Raw genomic sequence first — 21,059 nt, forward strand, 5'->3', positions numbered from 1 at the left:
AATCTATTTGCCACCACCAATTTTTGATTAATGAATACCAGGTAGTGAAATTAAGAACCTACAAATGTAAAATATTTTCTAAATACTTAGAAATTTCTGTTATAAATTAGTATTTTTAGGATTAATTTTCTAGAATATTCTACTACATCCTCTTTACTCAGCACAGTACTAGGTTGGTAACTGAAGAATATGAGAAAGATTCATGTTATTTATTTTCAATAAAGCAGGTATTGCTGTTTCTAAGCCAGACCTGATCACCTGTCTAGAGCAAGGAAAAGAGCCCTGGAATATGAAGAGACATGCGATGGTAGATGAACCCCCAGGTAGGTGAGAGTGAACACAACAGACGACATGAATGAGAGGTCGAAAAAAAAAGAAAGCTAATGCTTAAAATGTTATTTGAGAAGCTGTGTTCCAAAGCAAATATTTTCTGGAAAGCCTGAGTTTTTTTTTTTAATTTTGCTCTCGCATAGGGGCGTCTTCTGTCTTATGCTTTTAAATTCTTTAAGGATTCTTTCCCCTTGGTGATCTCCCTTCAGGTTTGCTTCAGAACCAAAGTGCTCTTCATGGCATGTGAGACTCGCAATCTGACTGCTTTTCCATTGTTTTGGGGGACACACAAATATCTACATGATTTTGAGAAACTCTATGTTAAACTATTTTCTTTTCTTTTCTTTTTTCTTTCTTTTTTTTTTTTTTTTTGTTTGAGACTGAGTTTCGTGCTCGTTGCCCAGGCTAAAGTGCAATGGCACGATCTAGGCTCACTGCAACCTCTGCCTCCTGGATTCAAGCAATTCTCCTGCCTCAGCCTCCCGAGTAGGTGGAATTACAGGCACCCGCCACCATGCCCAGTTAATTTTTTGTATTTTTAGTAGAGACAGGGTTTCACCATGTTGGGCAGGCTGGCCTTGAACTCCTGACTTCAAGTGATCCGCCCGCCTTGACCTCCCAAAGTACTGGGATTACAGGTGTGAGCCACTGCACCTGGCCAAACTATTTTCTTAGTTCTCTTTTTGCATCATGTCTGAAATGTGTAAGAGTAGTGGCTTCTGCTCCATTGTTTGTTGTTGTTGTTGTTAACTTTTCTGTACATTCCATTCTGTTCTTATTACTATATTCTCGAAATATAGTTTGAAATTATAAAGTATGATGTCTTTCTACTTTGTTCTTTTTCCTCACGATTGCTTTGGCTATTTGAAGTTTATTGTAGTTTCTTGTAAATTTTAGAATTGTATTTTCCATTACTATGAAGAAAAATGCCACTGAAATTTTGATTGGGAATTTATTGAATCTATAGATTACTTAGATAATATGACACTTTAACAATATTTATTTTTTCAATCTGTAGACATGCAATATTTTTAAATTTGTTTGTGTCTTCTCTAATTTCTTTTATTAATAACATATCTTTCATTGTAAAGATTTTTCACTTGTTCTCAGAAATTTGTTATTTTAATGCTGTTTTAAATTGTTTTCTTTCTCTGTTAGTTTAAGCGTATGGAACAATAACTTAATACTTGTGTTAATTTTATGTTTTGCTAATTTACTGAGTATTAATTCAGACAAATTTCAATGTAGTGTTCATGGTTTTTTATATATAAAATCATATGATCCACAAAGAGCAACTTTTTACTTGTCTTCAATTTCAGTGGCTTTTTAAAAATGTTTTTGACTCATTATTCTGCCACATACTTCCAGTGCTATGTTAAAATAGAAGCATTGACAATGGGCACAATATAATTTTGCATTAGCGTCTGTGAATTTGAAGGAGCAAACAACTCCTCAAGCTTCTATAAACTGGTTTCAGTAGGTAAAGATCTTTTTCTGTCATGTCTCCAGGGTCATAGAATGCTATCTGGGTTTGTAGTGGAGAGGGGGTGTAGCTTGGTCACAAGGCTGCTGGGACTGCACTAGGGTCCACCTTTAGTTGGCTTGTTACAGGGGTTTGGGTGGTTGTAATTCCCATTTTATTTTTGGACACACTGAATATCCTTCAAGACTTTGATCTGTAAAGCAGATAATAGGGCAGGTTTCTGCAGTCAGGTTCATATATAATGGTCCTTATATCAGGATGTGAATGAGTATGGCTTTTATTGAATACCAGAGAGGATTACTGTAGTTATGCAGACAAATTCTTTTTAATGGTATATCAGTGTTGCACAGCAGATTTTATGAGTTAATATGTCACTTACTATTGTTGTGCAGTTTCATATCAGTGTTTTGTTAGTGTAGGTTTCTTAACATTGAGTTATTCTGTTTTTTTGTTTCACTTTTGTATTGTAATTTTAGAGAGTTTGCAATTTGGTTTATCTCTTATAATTAAGAGATAAATCAGCCATATGTCTGTCACAATTAGATATATATGTGTGTGTGTTTATCTATAAATATGACCCCAATATTGGTTATGGCTTATCTTGTATATATTCTTTCTTAGCTAATTTTCAGTGGTTGTTTTATCTCACCTAAGTGAGTAGTCATAGAAATATTTTCACCATCTCTTATTTTCACCATATGTTTAATGATGATGTTTCTCTCACCTTTGTGTGAGAGAAACACTTTTGTAATTTGAAGGTAGTTTTTGAAAAGAGTTATAAATCTGTATTTTTTTCAGTTTTTCCTTTAGAAAAATTAATTGTTGTAAAAACACATAATATTTACCATCTTAAATCTGTTTAAGTGTACATTTTAGGGCCAGACATGGTGGTGGCTCACATCTGTAATCCAGGATTATTTGAGCTCAAAAGTTTGAGACCAACCTGGGAAACATATGGAGATTCCCTCTCTACAAAATGTTTTCTAAAAATAGCCAGGCATGGTGTTATGCATCTGTGGTTCAGGCTACTTGCAAGATTGAGGTGGGAGGGTTACTTGAGCCTCGGAGTTTGAGGCCGAAGTGAGCCATAATTGTACCACTGCACTCCAGCTTTTTGACAGAGTGAGACTCTGTCTCAAAAAAAAAAAAAAAAAAAAAAAAACCAGAGCTCTACATTTCAGGCAGGCATGTTAATTATATTCACATTGTTATGCAAAAGACTTAGATATTTTACATTTTGTGAAACTAAAACTCAATACCCATTAAATAACAGCAACCCATTTTACCCTCTTTCCAGCCCTTGACAAACATCCTTCCACTTTCTGCTTTTAGGAGTGTGACTAATTAAAATATCTCATATAAGTGGAATCATACTGTATCCATCATTTCGTTACTGGGTTATTTCAGGTGACATAATATTCTCAAAGTTTATCTTAAAATGTGACAAGATTTTCTTTTTTTTTTTTTTTTCTTTTTTTTTTTTTTGAGACGGAGTCTCCTGTCACCCAGGCTGGAGGAGTGCAATGACGCAATCTCGGCTCCCTGCAACCTCTGCCTCCCCGGTTCAAGCGATTCTCCTGCCTCAGCCTCCCGAGTAGCTGGGACTACAGGCATGTGCCACCACGCCCAGCTAATTTTTTTTTATTTTTATTAGAGGGAGGGTTTCACCATGTTGGTCAGGCTGGTCTCGAACTCCTGACCTCAGGTGATCTGCCATCCTCGGCCTCCCAAAGTGCTGGGATTACAGGCGTGAGTCACACGCTTGGCAAGATTTTGTTTTTTAAGACTGAATAATATTTCACTGTACACATATGTTACATTTTTGATGTGTTTATAAATCAAGAGACACCTGGGTTGCTTCAGCCTTTTAGCTTTTGTGAATACTAGTACAATAAACATGGATGTTCAAATATGTCTTCCAGGTCATGTGTTGCATATTTTAAATTGATAAACAGGATTGCTGTATTTGATGATAATTCCATTTTTAATTATTTGAGAAACATTTATAACATTTAAAAATAATGACTGCATCTTTGTTTTCTACCAACAATCGACATAGGTTTTATTTTCATTGCATCATCAACAGATTTGGTGTTTTTAAATAATTTATAGTGGCCATTGTAATGGGTATGACATGATTTCATTTTTCATTGTTATTTTTATGTGTTTCTCTACAAATTATTAATTTTGCATGTCATTTCAAATGCTTTTTTCATTTGTGTATCTTTTATGATAAAAATTTAGTTCAATTGTTAATTTTCAAATCAAGTTATTTAACTTATTCAGTTTTAAGGGTTTTTTATATATTCTGAATATTAACTATCACATGTAATTTGGAAATATTCTTACCCATTTTCTAGGAGGCGTTTTCACTGAGTTAAATGTTTTGTTTTAATGTGCAGAAATTTTGAAGTATAGCATAGTAAATTTTTTGTTGTTGTTCCTCATGCATTTAGTGTCTTATCTAAGAAAATGGTGCCAAGACCAATGTTATGTCTTCTATTTTTTTCTAAGAGACTTATTAGTCTTTTTATGTCTAAATATTTTACTTAAAATATTTTTGTATATGATTCAAAGCAATGATCCAACCTTATTTTATCAGTATTGCTATTTAGTTTTTAACATTGTTTAAAAGACTATCTTTATTGTTTCCTCTTGGCAGCTTTGTAGATCATTTAATTATATATAAAGGGTTTCATTTCTGGGCTTCATATTCTGTTCTTTCATCTGTTTATCTGCCTTTGTGTCAATATTACACTGTTTTTGTTACTGTAGCTTTTAATTTTTTGTTACTACTATTTTTGAGATGGAGTCTGGCTCTGTCGCCCAGGCTGGAGTGCAGTGGCTCGATCTCAGCTCACTGCAACCTCCTCCTCTGGGATTTCAGCGGTTCTTCTGCCTTAGTCCTCCGAGTAGCTGAGGTTACAGGCGTGCACTACCACGCCTGGCTAATTTTTGTATTTTTAGTAGAGACGGGGGTTTCACAATGTTGACCAGGCTGTTCTCAAACTCCTGAGCTCAGGTGATCCCCCCACCTTGGCCTCACAAAGTGCTGGCATTACAGGCGTGAGCCACTGCACCCTGCCTAATATGTTTAAAAATCAGGAAGTATAATGCCGGTTTATTCTTTTTCATGGGTGTTTGGCTATAGTTCATAATCAAATTTAAAAATTTTAAACAATATTTGTGTAATAAAACTGTGCTATTGTCATTTTTATAGAGATCATATTTAATTTGTTCACCACTGTAGGTTGTATTGACAACTTAACTAAATTAAACTTTTTGAACCTTGAGCTGAAGAGTGTGTTTGATTGATTGATTTGAGACGGAGTCTCGCTCTGTCGCCCAGGCTGGAGTGCAATGGCATGGTCTCGGCTCACTTCAACCTCTGCCTCCCGGGTTCAAGGAATTCTCCTGCCTCAGCCTCCCGAGTAGCTGGGATTACAGGTGCCTGCCACCATGCCTGGCTAACTTTTGTATTTTTAGTAGAGACGGGGCTTCACCATGTTGGCCAGGCTGGTCAACTCCTGACCTCAAGTGATTCACCCACATCGGCCTCCCAAAGTGCTGGGATTACGGGCATGAGCCACCATGCTTGGCCTTAGTTTTATTTTATTTATTTTTATTTTTAGAGACAGGGTTTTCCTATGTTGCCCGTGGTAGTTTGGAACTCCTGGGCTCAAGCAATTTTCTTGCCTTGGCCTCTCAAAGTGCTAGTATTATAGCCGTGAGCCCCTACACTCGGCCCATGTGTTTTTTTTGTTGTTGTTGTTGTTTTTTCAAATATGTTATTGGATTTGACAGTTTTACTTTTGCTTTTTTTTAATTTATTTTTATTTTTTATTGAGACGGAGTCTCACTCTGTTGCCCAGGCTGGGGTGCAATGGTGCGATCTTGGCTCACTGCAACCTCCGCCTCCCAGGTTCAAGCAATTCTCCCGCCTCAGTCTCCCGAGTAGCTGGGATTACAGGCACCCACCATTATGCCCGGGTAATTTTTGTATTTTTGTAGAGACAGGGTTTCACTACGTTGGCCAGGTTGGTCTTGAACTCCTAACCCCAGGTGATCCACCCACCTTGACCTCCCAAAGTGCTGGCATTACAGGTGTGAGCCACCACACCCGGCCTACTTTTGCTTTTAATTTTTAGTTTCATTCAGTTTTGGTCAGAAAACACACAGTGTGTGATTTTGGTTTTCTTATATTTATTTGTTGTTGTTTTGAAACAGGATCATACTCCATCACCCAGGCTGGAGTATAGTGGCATAATTTTGGCTCACTGCAACCTCAGTCTCCTTGACTCAAGTGATCTATTCTTCCTCCTAAGTAGCTGAGACTACAGACATGCACTACCATGCCTCGCTAATTTTTTTATTTTTTGTAGTGACAGAGTCTTACTATATTATTCAGTCTGGTATCAAACTTCTGGTCCCAAGTGATCCTCCCACCTTCATCTTCCAAATTGTTGGGATTAGATGTATCAGCCACTACTCCCAGATGGTATTCTTTAATAAGACTTGTTATCTGTCCTAACAGAATATATCACATCCAAATAGAAATACTGTGTATTCTCTTGCTTTTAACTGGAAAGTTTTGTACATGCTGTTAAGCCTAGTTGGTCTGTGGTACAGTTTGGATGTCCACGATCTGCAAGGCTCATGCTGCAATGTAATACTCAATGTTGGATGTGGAACCTGGTAGGAGGTGTTTGGGTCATGGGGACTAATTCTCATAAATGCCATGGCACCATCCTTTTAGTAATCAGAAAGTTTTCACTACATTAATTCAAATGAGAGCTGGTTCATTAAAATAACCTGCCTCCTTCACCTCACACTTGCTCTGTCTCTTACTATGTGATATGTCCAGCTACTCTGTCTTCCACTAAGATTATAAGTTTCCTGAGACCCTCACCAGAAGCAGATACTGGCACACACTTCTTATACAGTCTGCCAAATTGTAAACCAAATAAACCTTTTTACTTTATAATTTATCCACTCTCAGTTATTTGTCTATATGCAAAATAGTTAATACAGTCTATAATGTCTGTTTTCTTACTGATCTTTTATCTAAATTTTCTATTTATTATTGCAAATGGGATCTTGATGTCTACAATTATTATGTTGCTATATATTTCTTGCTTTACCTTTACCAAAATATGCTTTATATATTTTGGAGTCCTGATGTTATATATACATATACATATAAACATAAATAGGTAGATATGATAGTTATAGATTCTTGACCCATTTGGCCATTATATAATATCAGTGTTTGTCTCATGTTAGTACTTGACTTAAAGCATATTATATTCAATATAATTACTACCACCTCACCCAGTTATGGTTACTATTTGCATGGAATATAGATTCTTTTCATTCTGTTACTTTCAGCCTATTTGACTCAATGCTAAAATGAGTCTGTTATAGACAGCATATTGTATGCTTTTTTACTTAAACTACTCAGGCATCTTATTTCTTTTTCTTTTTATAAATTTATCAGTTTTTGAGATAGAGTCTCATTCTGTCAACCAAGCTGGTTTGCAGTGGCATGATTACAGCTCACTGCAGCCTCAACCTCCCAAACTCAGATGATCTCATCTCAGCTTCCAAGTAGCTGGGCTGCAAATGTGTGCCATCAGGCCCAGCTCATTTTATTGTTTTTATTTTTGTTTTTGTAGGGACAGAATTTTGCCATGTTATCCAGTCTGGTCTCAGACTCCTAAGTTAAAGTAATCAGTCCCCCTGGGCCTCCCAAAGTCCTGGGATTACATTTTTTTATTAAGTAGTTTAATTAATTTATATTTAAAATGATTGCTTAAAGAAATAAAGTTACTATTACCAGTTTCATTGTTATTGTTTTGTTTAAATATTTTGTGTGTGTGTGTTCTGGGATACATGTACAGGATTTACAAGTTTGTTACATAGGTAAACATGTCCCATAGTGGTTTACTGCACCTATCAATTCATCACTTAGGTGTGAAGCCCTGCATGCATTAGCTATTTATCTTGATGCTGTTTCCCCCACTCTGACAGGTTCCAGTGTGTGTTGTTCCCCTCTGTGTGTCCATGTTTGTTTTTGTTTCTGTTTTTGTTTTTGTTGTTGAGACAGAGTCTCGCTCTGTCGCCAGGCCAGAGTGCTATGGCATGATCTCAGCTCACTGCCAACTCCGACACCCTGGTTCAAGCGATTCTCCTGCCTCAGCCTCCCAAGTAGCTGGGATTACAGGCATGCACCACCATTCTCAGCTAATTTTTGTATTTTTAGTAGAGATGGGGTTTCACCATGCTGGCCAGGATGGTCTTGATCTCCTGACCTCGTGATCTGCCCGCCTCAGCCTCCCAAAGTGCTGAATTGCAGGCATGAGCCACCGTGCCCGGCCCATGTGTTCTTATTGTTTGGCTCTCACTTACGAGTGAGAACATGTGGTGTTTGGTTTTGTGTTCCTGCATTAGTTTGCTGAGGATAATGGCTTTCAGCTCTATCCATGCCTTTGCAAACTACATGCTCTTATTTTTTATGGTTGCATAGTATTCCATAGTGTATGTGTACCACATTTTCTTTATCCAGTCTATTATTGATGGGCATGTGGGTTGATTCCATGTCTTTGCTATTGTAAATAGTGCTGCAGTGAACATACACATCCACATATCTTTATAACAGAATTATTTATATTCCTTTGGGTATATACCCAGTAATGGGATTGCTGGGTCAAATGGTATTTCTGGTTCTAGGTCCTTGAGGAATTCCCATACTGTCTTCCACAATGATTGAACTAATTTACATTCCCACCGACAGTGTAAAAGTATTTCTGTTTCTCCACAGCCTCACTAGCATCTGTTGTTTCTTGACTTTTTAATAATCACTATTCTTGGCCGGGCACTGTGTCTCACGCCTGTAATCCCAGCACTTTGGGAGGTTGAGGCAGGAGGATCACGAGGTCAGGAGATCGACACCATCCTGGCTAACACGGTGAAACCCCGTCCCTACTAAAAATACAAAAAATTAGCCGGGCGTGGTGGCAGACGCCTGTGGTCCCTGCTACTCAGGAGGCTGAGGCAGGAGAATGGCGTGAACCTGGGAGGCAGAGCTTGCAGTGAGCCAAGATCGTGCCACTGCACTCTAGCCTGGGCGAAAGAGTGAGACTCCGTCTAAAAAAAAAAAAAAAAAAATTTAGAAAAAATAATCACTATTCTTACTGGCATAAGATGGTATCTAATTCTGGTTTTGATTTGCATTTCTCTAACGATCCCTGAGGTTGAGCTTTGTTTGTTTCTTGGCCACATAAATGTATTCTTTTGAGAAGTGTCCATGTTCTTTGCCCACTTTTTAATGGGGTTGTTTTATTCTTGTAAATTTGCTTAAGTTCCTTTTAGACTCTGGATATTAACGTTTGTCAGATGAATAGGTTGCAAAAATGTTCTCCAATTCTGTAGGTTGTCTGTTCACTCTGATGATAGTTTTTTTGTTGTTGTGCAAAAGGTTTTTAGTTTAATTAGATTCTATTTGTCAAGTTTTGCTTTTGTTGCAGTTGCTTTTGACGTTTTCATGAATGAAATCTTTGTCCATGCCTATGTCCTGAATGGTATTGCCTAGATTTTCTTCTAGGGTTTTTATAGTTTTGGGTTTCATATTTAAGTCTTTAATTCATCGAGTTAATTTTTGTACAGATGTAAGGAAGGGTTCCAGTTTCAGTTTTCTGCATATGGCTAGCCAATTCTCCCAGCACCATTCATTAAATAGGGAGTTTGTTCCTCATTGCTTGTTTTTGTCAGATTTTTCAAAGATCAGATAGTTGTAGATAAGCAGTCTTAGTGAGTTCTGCATTCTTTTTCACTGGTCTATGTGTATGTTTTTATATCAGTACCAGGCTGTTTTGGTTACTATAGCCTTGTGGTGTAGTTTGAAGTCAGATAGCATGATGCTTCCAGCTTTGTTCTTTTTGGTTAGAATTGTCGTAGCTATATGGGGTCTTTTGGGTTCCATATGAATTTTAAAATAGTTTTTTGTAATTCTGTGAAAGATGTCAGTAATAGTTTAGTGGGATAAAATAAACTTAGTGGGATAAGCATTGAATTACTTTTGGCAATATGGCCGTTTTTACAATATTGATTCTTTCTATCTTTTCCATTTGTTTGTGTCTTCTCTGATTTTCTTGAGCAGTGGTTTGTGTTCTCCTTAAAGAGGTCCTTCACTTACCTTGTTAGCTGTATTCCTAAGTATTTTATTCTTTTTGTAGCAATTGTGGATGGAGGTTCATTCATGATATGGCTCTCTGCTTGTTTATTATTAATGTATTGAAATGCTTGTAATTTTTGCACATTGATTTTGTATCCTGAGACTTTGCTGAAGCTTCTTATTAGCTGAAGAAGCTTTTGGGCTGACATTGGGGCATTCTAGATATGGGATCATGTCATCTGCAAACACAGACAGTTTGACTTCCTATTTGAATACCCCTTATTTATTTTTCTTGCCTGATTTTCCTGGCCAGAACTTCCAATACTATGTTGAATAAGAGTGGTGAGAGAGGGCATTCTTGTTGTGCTGGTTTTCAAGGGGAATGCTTCCAGCTTTTGCCCTTTCAGTATGATATTGGCTGTGGGTTCATCATAAATGACTCTTATTATTTTGAGGTATGACATAGTTTATTGAGCATTTTTAACATGAAGGTATGTTGAATTTGATCAAAGACCTTTTCTGCATCTATTGAGATAGTCATATGGATTTTATTTTTAGTTCTGTTTATATGATGAATTGTATTTATTGATTTGTTTATGTTGAAATAGCCTTGCATCCCAGGGATGAAGCTGACTTGAACGCGGTGGATAAGCTTTTCGATGTGCTGCTGGATTTGGTTTGCCAGTATTTTATTGAGAATTTTTGCATCAATGTTTATCAGGGATATTGGCTTGAAGTTTCTTGTTGTTGTTATATCTTTGCCAGATCTTGGTATCAGAATGATGCTGATCTTATAAAATGAGTTAGAGTGGAGTCCCTCTTTTTGTATCATTTGGAATAGTTTCAGAAGAAATGGTACCAACTCCTCTTTGTACCTCTGGTAGAATTCAGCTGTAAATCCATCTGCCCCTGGGCATTTTTAGTTTGTAGGCTATTTATTACTTCCTCAATTTCAGAACTTCTTATTGGTCTATTCAGGGATTCAAATTTTTCCTGGTTTGGTCTTGGGAGGGTGTATGTGTCCAGTAATTTATCTATTTCTTCTAGCTTTTTCAGTTTATGTGCATACAGATGTTTATAGTATTTTCTGATGGTTTGTATTTCTGTGGGGTCAGTGGTGATATCCTCTTTATCATTTTGTATTGTGTCTATTTCTTCTTCTCTCTTTTGTTCTCCATTACTCTAGTTAGTGTTCTATTTTATTAATGTATTCAAAAAAATAGCTCCTGGATTCATTGGTTTTTTGAAGGGTTTTTTGTGTCTCTATCTCTTTCACTTTCAGTTGGATTCTGGTTATTTCTTGTCTTCTGTTAGCTTTGGGGTTTGTTTGCTCTTGGTTTTCTTGTTCTTTTAATTGTAATATTAGGGTGTCATTTTGAGATCTTTCCAGCTTTTTTCTGTGGCTATGTAGTGGTATAAAATTTCCCCTTAACACTGCTTTAGCTGCATTCTAGAGATTCTAGTACATAGTCTCTTTGTTCTCATTGGTTTCAAAGAATTTCTTGGTTTCTGATTTAATTTTATTATTTACCCAGAAGTCATTCAGGAGCAGGTTGTTCAATTTCCATGTACTTGTGTGGTTTTGAGTTTCTTACTCTCGAGTTCCAATTTGATTGCACTGTGGTCTGAGAGACTGTTATGATTTCAGTTCTTTTGCATTTGCTAAGGAGTGTTCCTTCCAATTATGTGATCAATTTTAAAATTTTAAAGTAAGTGCCATGTGGCACTTAGGAGAATGTGTATTGTGTTGTTTTTGGCTGGAGAGTTCTGTAGATATCCATCAGGTCCATTTGACCCAAAGCTGAGTTCAAGTCGTGAATATCTTTGTTACTTTTCTGTCTCAATTGTTGGTCTAATATTGGCAGTAGGGTGTTAAAGTCTCCCACTATTATTGTGTGGGAGTTTGTTTAAGTCCCTTTGTAGGTCTCTAATAAATCTGGATGCTCCTTGAATTGATTCCTTTAACATTATGTAATGCCCTTCTTTTTCTGTTTTGATCTTTGTTGGTTTAAAGTCTATTTTGTCAGAAACTACAATCGCAACCCCTCCTTTTTTCTTCTTTTATTTGCTTGGTGAATTTTCTTCCATTCCTTTATTTTAAGCATGTGTGTGTCTTTGCATGTGAGATGGGTTTCTTGAATATGGCTCACCAATGGGTCTTGACTCTTTAATCAGCTTGACATTCTGTGTCTTTTAATGAGGGCATTTAGCCCATTTAAATTTAAGATTAGGCCAGGCACGGTGGCTTATGCCTATAATCCCAGCACTTTGGGAGGTTGAGGCAGGTGAATCACCTGAGGTCAGGAGTTCATGACCAGCCTGGCCAACATGGCGAAACCCCGCCTCTACTAAAAATATAAAAATTAGCCTGTCATGGTGGTGCACATCTGTAATCCCAGCTGCTCAGGAAGCTGAGGCAGAATTGCTTGAACCTAGGAGGCAGATGTTGCAGTTAGTCAAGATTGTGCACTGCGCTCCAGCCTGGGTGACAGAACAAGACTCCATCTCAAAAAAAAAAAAAAAGTTTAAGGTTAATATTGCTATGTGTGAATTTGATCCTGTTTTCATGGTGCTAGCTGGTTATTTTGAAGACTCTTTCATGTAGTTTTTTCATAGTGTCATTGGTCTTTGTACTTCAGTGTGTTTTTGCAGTGGCTAGTAATGGTTTTTTTCTTTCCACGTTTAGTGCTTCTTTCAGGAGCTCTTGCAGGGCAGGCCTGGTGGTGATGAATTCCTTCAGCATGTACTTGTCTGAAAATGATTTTATTCCTCCTTTACTTATGAAGCTTAGTTTTTCTGGATATTCTTGGTTGGAAATTCTTTTCTTTAAGAATGTTGAGTGGTGGCCCCCAATCTCTTACGGCTTGTAGGGTTTCTGCTTAAAGGTCTGTTATTAGTCTGATGAACTTTTGTCTGTAGGTGATGTGGCCTTTCTCTCTGGCTGCCTTATCGTTTATTCCTGAATTTCAATCTTGAAGAATCTGATTATTATGTGTCTTGGGGATGATCTTCTCATGGAGTATCTTCCTGGGGTTTTCTGGATTTTCTGAATTTGAATGTTGGCCTTTCTTGTTAGCTTGGAAAAGTTCTTCTGGATGATATCCTGAAGGATGTTTTCTAATTTGGTTCCATTCTCCCTGTCTATTTAAGGTACCCCAGTCAATCATAGGTTCGGTCTTTTTACATAATCTCATAGACCTCAGAGATTTCTTTCATTCCCGCTTATTCTTTTTTCTTCAATCTTGTCTGCCTGTTTTATTTCAGCAATATTGTCTTCAAGCTCTGAAGCTCTTTCCTTGGCTTGGTCTACTCGGTTATTGATACTTGTGGTTGCATTATGAAGTTCTGATGCTGTGTTTTTCAGTTCCATCAGGTCATTTATGTTCCTCTCTAAATTGGTTGTTTTGGTTAACTGCTCCTGTAACGTTTTTCATGGTTCTTAGCTTCTTTGCATTGGGTTAGAAGATACTCCATTAGCTCAGCAAAGTTCATCATTACCCACCTTCTGAAGCCTACTTTTGTCAATTTATCAACCTTAGCCGCCGCGCAGTTCTGTGCCCTTGCTGGAGATATGCTGGGATCATTTGGAGGAAAGGAGGCACTCTGGCTTTTTAAGTTTTCAGCATTTTTTGGTTTATTCTTTTCATCTTTGTGAGTTTTTCTAGCTTCGATCTTTGAGGCTGCTGACCTTTGGATGGGATTCTTGTGAGGACTTTTTCGTTCATGCTGTTTTTGTCGTTGCTTTCTGTTTGTTTTTCTAACCATCAGGCCACTTTTCTGTAGCACTGTTGTGATTTGCTTGGGATCTACTTCAGACCCTATTTGCCTGGGTTTCTCCCACATCTGGAGGTGTCAACCAGTGGAGCCTGCAGAATAGCAGAGATGACTGCCTGCTCCTTCCTCTGGGGTCTTTGTCCCAGAAGGGCAATGACCTGATGACAGTGGGAACACTCCTTTATAAGTTGTCTGATGATGTCTGTTGTGGGGGTCTCACCCAGTCAGGATGCATGAGATCTGGGAACCACTTAAGAAAGCACTCTGGCTGCCCCTTGGTGGAGTGGCTGTGCTGCACTGCGGGAGATTCCATACATCTGTACTGCCTGGATTGCTCAGAGCCAGCAGAGGGAAAGACTAAGTCTGCTGATCTGCAGAAACCACCTCATTGTTCCTGTTTTATGTGTTTCTTGTAGATAAGTGTTTTCTCATTTCCTGTTTTACTACCTTTATTTTTGTTAACTTTATCGTTACATGCTTCAATTATTTTTTCATTTTTTTGCATACTTTTTATAAATATTATGTAATTATCTTGAAGTATAATGTAATCATCTTAAAGTGGAGATTACATAAAACATCTTAAAGTTAAAAAAATAAGGCCAGGCATGGTGGCTCACACCTGTAATCCCAGCACTTTGGGAGGCTGAGGTGGATAGATCACCTGAGGTCAGGAGTTTGAGACCAGCCTGGCCAACATGGTGAAACTCCGTCTCTACTAAAAATACAAAAATTAGCTGGGTGTGGTGGCAGACACCTGAGACTGAGGCAGGATAATCACTTGAACCCAGATGGCAGAGATTGCACCACTGCACTCCAGCCTGGGTGACAGAGTGAGACTCCATCTCAAAAAAAAAAAAAAAAGTAAAGAAGATATATTTTAACTTCTTAAAAACTTTAATTAAATACAAAACCTATACTGCTACATTTTCCAGTTTGTTATTGATACTACAAATTATATTATGTATCTATTAACAGATTTATATCTTGTATTTTTATATCTACAGAACTTTAACGGTTTTAGGTACCATTACTATGGTAGTAAAAAATTCTATATGTATCTGCATATTTATATTTAATAGGGAGTTTTATATATATATGTGGTTTTATGATGCCATCTAGCATCATTTTATTTTTCAACAAAATGGATTCATTTTAGCATTTCTATTTGTTTATGCGCAGAGTCTGTGTTTCTCAGACTGGATCTTGGACTCCTGGTCTCAAGAGATCTGACTGCCTTGGCTTCCTAAAGCTGTAGAATTACAGGCATGAGCCACTATGTCTGGCCACCATGTAACATTTCTTGTAGGAATGTGCTAGTTGTAATGAACACCCTGAAATTTAATTTAGGAAAGTCTGTATTTTTATTTTGTTTTTCAAGTAAAATAACTTTGAATTAAATATTATTGGTTAGAATTTTTTATTACATCAAAATTTGGGAAGTTCTCAGCTTTCTTTTTCTTTAATTTACCTCTGTATTACTTTTTCCCTATATTATTCTTCTTTTTTTTTTTTTTTTTTTTTGAGACAGAGTCTCTCTCTGCTGCCCAGGCTGGAGTGCGGTGGCTCGATCTCAGCTCACTGCAAGCTCTGCCTCCCGGTTCACGCCATTCTTCTACCTCAGCCTCCCGAGTGGCTGGGACCACAGACGTCCACCACCATGCCCGGCTAATTTTTTGTATTTTTTTAGTAGAGGCGGGGTTTCACCGTCTTAGCCAGGATGGTCTCGATCTCCTGACCACATGATCCACCCACCTCGGCCTCCCACGCTGGGATTACAGGCATGAGCCACTGTGCCCGGCCCCCCATATTCTTTTTCTAAGATTTATTTCATGAATATATTGATGGACTTGATGGTGTCCAATAAGTTTTACATTCCATATTTTTCTTTTGTTTTGCAATTTTATATTTTTATGTTATATATTTTAGGGTATGCCACCTCATACCAGTTAACTGTGTTTTGATGTTTTAGTTTATATTATAATTGTGTATGACAATGTTTAACTCTGTACAATCTAAGGCAGTTTGGAGCAGAATCAAATATAAATCAGCCATATGTCTATTGCCAATATAATTATCTCTTTTATCTCTTTTTCCCTGTATAAATATTATCTCTGTATTTTTTATGACTTGTATATTTGTTATGTAGGTTTGTTGTGAATGGCTATTCAATCTTGTCTAGGTGAGTCATCTCCTAATTTCAATATCTATTGTGAAGCTATATTATTTTTGTGTGGAAGGAACACTCTTGGATTTGAAGATTATATACAAACTATCATAACTTTGTATCTTTTTTAGGTATTATTATTTTTACTTGTCAGAACCACATAACAAAATTTATTATCAAACATTTTAAAATATGCTGTTTAGGCTAGGCGCAGTGGCTCATGCCTGTAATCCCAGCTCTTTCGGAGGACAAGGTGGGAGGATTGTCCGAGGTCAGGAGTTCGAGACCAGCCTGGCTAACTTGGTGAAATCCTGTCTCTACTAAAAATACAAAAATTGCCCTGGTGTGGTGGCGAGTGCCTGTAGTCCTAGCTACTCAGGAGGCTGAGGCAGGAGAATCACTTGAACCCGGGAGGTAGAGGTTGTAGTGAGCTGAGATCATGCCACCACACTCCAGCCTGGGCAACAGAGCAAGATTCTGTCTTTGAAAAAAATAAAATATGCTGTTTAGTCATATTAATTATATGACAATATTATGCAACATATCCCTATAATATTTATATGTTGCAAAGCTAAATCTCAATACACACTTAACAAGAACCAATTTTTCTGACTTTCTGGCACTTTGCAAACACCACTTTGTTTTCTTTTTCTAAGAGTGTAACTGCTTCATGTATCTCCTACAGTCTCTTTTTGTGGCTGGCTCATTTCATTTTGCATAATGTCATCAAGCTTTATCTTTATAATTGTTAGAATATTTTTGGCTTTTTAAGTCCTAGGTGATACTCCAGTATTTTTATATTTTAAATTATATCTACTGAATAATTGGGTGACAGAAATTTGCATTCCTTTTACCTACTGGCTTTCAGTAGCAATGCTGCAATAATTATGGATATGCAAATAACTTCATATGGCCATATATGTGAACATTTATACATGTGCTAACTTCTATTTTATTAGTTCACTTTGTTTTGAGACAGAGTCTCACTTTGTCACCTGGGCTGGAGTGCAGTGGCGTGATCTCGGCACACTGCAACCTCCACCTCCCGGGTTCAAGCGATTCTCCTGCCTCAGCCTCTTGAGTAGCTGGGACTACAGGCTCGTACCACCAAGCCCAGCTAATTTTTTTACTTTTAGTAGAGATGGGGTTTCACCGTGTTGGCCTGGATGGTCTCGATCTCTTGACCTCGTGATCCGCCCACCCTGGCCCCCCCAAAGTGCTGGAATTATAGGCGTGAGCCACTGCACCCAGCCTATTAGTCTACTTTTTAGCCATTATACTCATACCAAATTGTTTTTATTCTGTAACTTTGTAATGTATTTTGAAATCAGGAACTATAATGACTTCAACATTGTTCCTTTTTTTGAATACTTTGGGTACTTTATTGTCTTTTGAGAGTCCATATACTACTTTTGGAGTTGCTGTTTCTGTTTCCTCAAAAATGCAATGAGAAATTTTTAAAAAACCATTGCATTAAATCTCTATATTACATTGAGCAGTATGGACATCTTCAAAATATTAATTATTTCAACCTTTGAACAGGAGCATGCTGGAGAATTTGTTTAATATCTATATAGTTATAAATTTTTCAGTTTTTGTCTGTTGTTTTATACTCATTTCATTTTGGTCATAGAATGTAATTCATAAATTTGTTTTTAAAAACTTAAAAATTAAAAAAATTTGTTAAGACTTCTTTTTTTGCCTGCCAGGTGGTCTATCAAGGAGAATGTTGTATGAGCTATTGAGAAGGGCGTGCATCCTGATATTGTTGAGGTGTCTTCTCTATACCTCTGTTAGAAATAATTGTTTTATACTGCCTTCAAGTCCTCTCTTTACTTACTAATATTCTGTCTTGTGTTATTTTTATTACTGAAAGTTGGGTATTGAAATGTCCTACCATATATATTACTGTCTAGGTGTTTTTTCCATTCTGTCAATATTTGCTTTATATATTTGGAGACTTAATGTGAGATACAAACACACACACACACATATATATACATAGGTTCCCAGTAAATGAATGTATTATTGTTTAATGTCCTTCTTTGTCTCTTTGCAGTTTTGACTTAAAGTACATTTTATAAACTATGACAGTTTTTGACTTAAGATGTAGCTTGTGTAATATTATTTTGGCCTCTTCTGCTCTCATTTGGTTAATATTTGCATGGAGTGTCTAAGTCCATCTTGCCACTTTCAATCCTTTTTTATCATTAGATTTTAGCTGACTCTTGTAGAAAGGCAAGTTGCATCTTGGTGTGAGAAACAAACTCACCGATCCAAACCCAAAGAACGGACTCAGAGACCCGGAGAACAGCGAAAGTGAGACTTTTAATGACGGTCTTGCAAGATTGAGTGTCTGGCATACAGGCACATGCAGCACAGTTTCAACAAACAATTTATCTCTTCGTGCACAGGTTCCTCGTAGGCTAACTACTATTGGGTCACAATCTTCCCAGATGTCACCTATTGGCAAGGGCTTTAGGTGTTTCTCTTATGAGTTGTCTTGTTGCATTTTGTTGCAGCCCAAAATGCATCGCGACTGTTCAGGACTCTTCAGACATTTGACTTCTGGCCCTAGTGGCTGCACTTAGCTGATAAGAAAGGGTACAATTATCTATGTTGCAAACTAACCTAAATTTTTTGGTGGGGTGGAGGAGGGGTAGTTGCGGAGACCCTGACCTATAGGCGCCTGGCTACTGGGTAAAAGAGAAGGCAGGAAGGAGGGGGGTAGTGACTCAGTACACTCTACTTCTTTATGTCTTTATTTCCATGTAACCTGCTTAAAACTAACGCACTTAGAATTGAGATTGGACCATCACATATAGGTTATTTTCTACATTGGTTTTTTTATTTTTATTTATTTATTTATTTTGATACAAAGTCTCAGTGTGTCGCCTAGGCTGGAGTGCAATGGCATGATCTTGGCTCACTGCAACTTCCGCCTTCCAGGTTCAAGTGATTCTCCTGCCTCAGCCTCCCGAGTAGCTGGGATTACAGGCAGGTACCACCACACCGAGCTAATTTTTGTATTTTTGCTAGAGATGGGGTTTCACCATGTTGGCCAGGCTGGTCTCAAACTCCTGACCTCAAGTGATCCGCCCATCTTGGCTTCTGAAAGTGCTGGGATTACCGGCATGAGCCACTGCACCCAGCCAAACATTTTTTTAATAAATCACTTTATTGAACGTATGTCTCATGAGTGGAAAGTTAGTTATATACATGTATGTGTATATATATAAACTCTGAAACAGAAAGACTTACTAATGTTATTTTATTGTTTTATTTGATTCTTGTATCTTTGCCTCTCATTTTCTCTCTTAATTTGTGTCTTTTTAATTTTTATGTTGATATGCTTTTACTTCTTTCTTATTTTGTTTGCGTCTCTATACAAATATATTATTTGTGCTATTTTGGGGATTACATAAAACCTCTAACAGATACAACGATATATTTCAGTCTGGTAAAAAGAAAAAAACTTCAGTTACATGCAAATATTTTTTCTCATTACATCTGCCCTCAAATTTTTCATTGATGTTTGAATTATATTTTTTTATGTGGTATATTCACTAACAGATGTTTATAATGATTTCTATGCTTTTAACTTTCAAATTTTAGAAAATAATTAAAAATGTTTTCTGCACCATTATAATAATGCTTAAAAATTCAATTTTTGTGTTTGTGCATATCTTTTCCAGAAAATAATGTATTTTTCTATGATTATGTGTTGTTTCATTGAATAATGTTATTTTCAGTAGAAGCAACTGCTTTTAGCATCTTTTATGTGTAGAGCATACGGATTACCAATGCACTTTTTCAGAATTTGGTTATTTTTTAAGGTTTTTTTTTTTTTTTGCTGATGGTATTATACTCACTTGATAGCTATTTTTTTCAGGACTTTGACTATATCAGACAGTACCCTTCTGGCCTGCAAAATTTTTGTTGACAATTTACTGGCCGTCTCATAAGACTATGCTTGCAAATGACATCACTTTTATCTTGCAGTTTCCAAGAGGCTGTTTTTTGTCTGTGACTTTTGAAATTGTGCTTATATATGTGTTTGTTATAAATATCTTTGTGTGTATCCTAGTTTGTTTTTTGAGCTTCTTCATTTTCACGTCTTTTTTTTTTTTCTTTTTTTGAGATGGATTTTCTCTCTGTCGCCCAGGCTGGAGTGCAGTGGCGCATCTCTGCTCACTGCAAGCTCCGCCTCCCGGGTTCACGCCATTCTCCTGCCTCAGCCTCCTGCGTAACTGGGACTACAGGCGCCCGCCACCATGCCCGGCTAATTTTTTGTATTTTTTTTAGTAGAGACAGGGTTTCACCATATTAGCCAGGATGGTCTCGATCTCCTGACCTTGTGATGTGCCGTCTTGGCCTCCCAAAGTGCTGGTATTACAGGCGTGAGCCCCCGCGCCTGGCCGTCATTTTTTCTTTCAGGATTTTTCAGTTAGTCTTATTGATATTTTTTGCCTTCATAATTTCTGTTTTTCTGGTATTTTACGTATTTTTGTTCTTACCCTCATTTTTCTGATTTTCTGTAGTTCTCTATATTTCTATGTCACTCACTATTATTCAATTTGTTTTCAATTTTTAAAATTAATATATACATTTTTATGGTTTCTCTCTGAAACTTATATTTTTGATAAAACCATATTGCCTTATTTTGTATACATTGTAATCTTTGATTGAAATTTGTACATTTAAAAAAGCTACCTGTCACAATCTTTATAATGTAGCTTTGTCCTGGCATAGTCTGAACAATTGTCTTGATTAGACATACTGGGAGTCTCTCAAACATGTTGCTAGAATGTGTCTTGTCTACAATTTTGTGTTTATTTTTTAATTAAAGGAGTTTTTCTTCTTTTTTTAGTTTTTTTTTTTTTTTTGTCAGACGGAGTCTTGCTCTGTCTCTCAGACTAGAGTGCAGTGGCGCAATCTCAGCTCACTGCACCCTTCGCCTCCTGGGTTCAAGTGATTCTCCTGCCTCAGCCTCCCAAGTAGCTGGGAATACAGGTGCACTCTATCACACCTGGCTAACTTTTGTTTTGTTTTTTTAGTAGAGATGGAGTTTCACCATGCTGGCCAGGCTGGTCTCAAACTTGTGACCTCAAGTGATCCACCAGCCTTGGCCTCCC

At 37.2% G+C, this 21,059-nt stretch overlaps 1 protein-coding gene across 4 annotated transcripts in view; it reads left to right on the top strand.

The window, feature by feature from the left end:
- Window positions 1-21,059, top strand: part of LOC112131818 (zinc finger protein 430) — a 42,576-nt gene that overhangs the window by 13,260 nt on the left and 8,257 nt on the right. For 2 of the 4 annotated variants that reach the window (XM_063720029.1, XM_063720027.1), the window contains one exon: window positions 228-323. In XM_063720029.1, coding sequence (XP_063576099.1) covers window positions 228-323 — 96 coding nt within the window. Of the gene's footprint in view, window positions 1-224; window positions 324-539; window positions 15,224-21,059 lie in introns of those variants that run through there. The other 2 variants (XM_063720030.1, XM_063720028.1) reach the window with 2 other exon arrangements.

This window comes from Pongo abelii, chromosome 20 (genome assembly GCF_028885655.2).
Source record: "Pongo abelii isolate AG06213 chromosome 20, NHGRI_mPonAbe1-v2.0_pri, whole genome shotgun sequence".
NCBI classification, from domain to species: Eukaryota; Metazoa; Chordata; class Mammalia; order Primates; family Hominidae; genus Pongo; species Pongo abelii.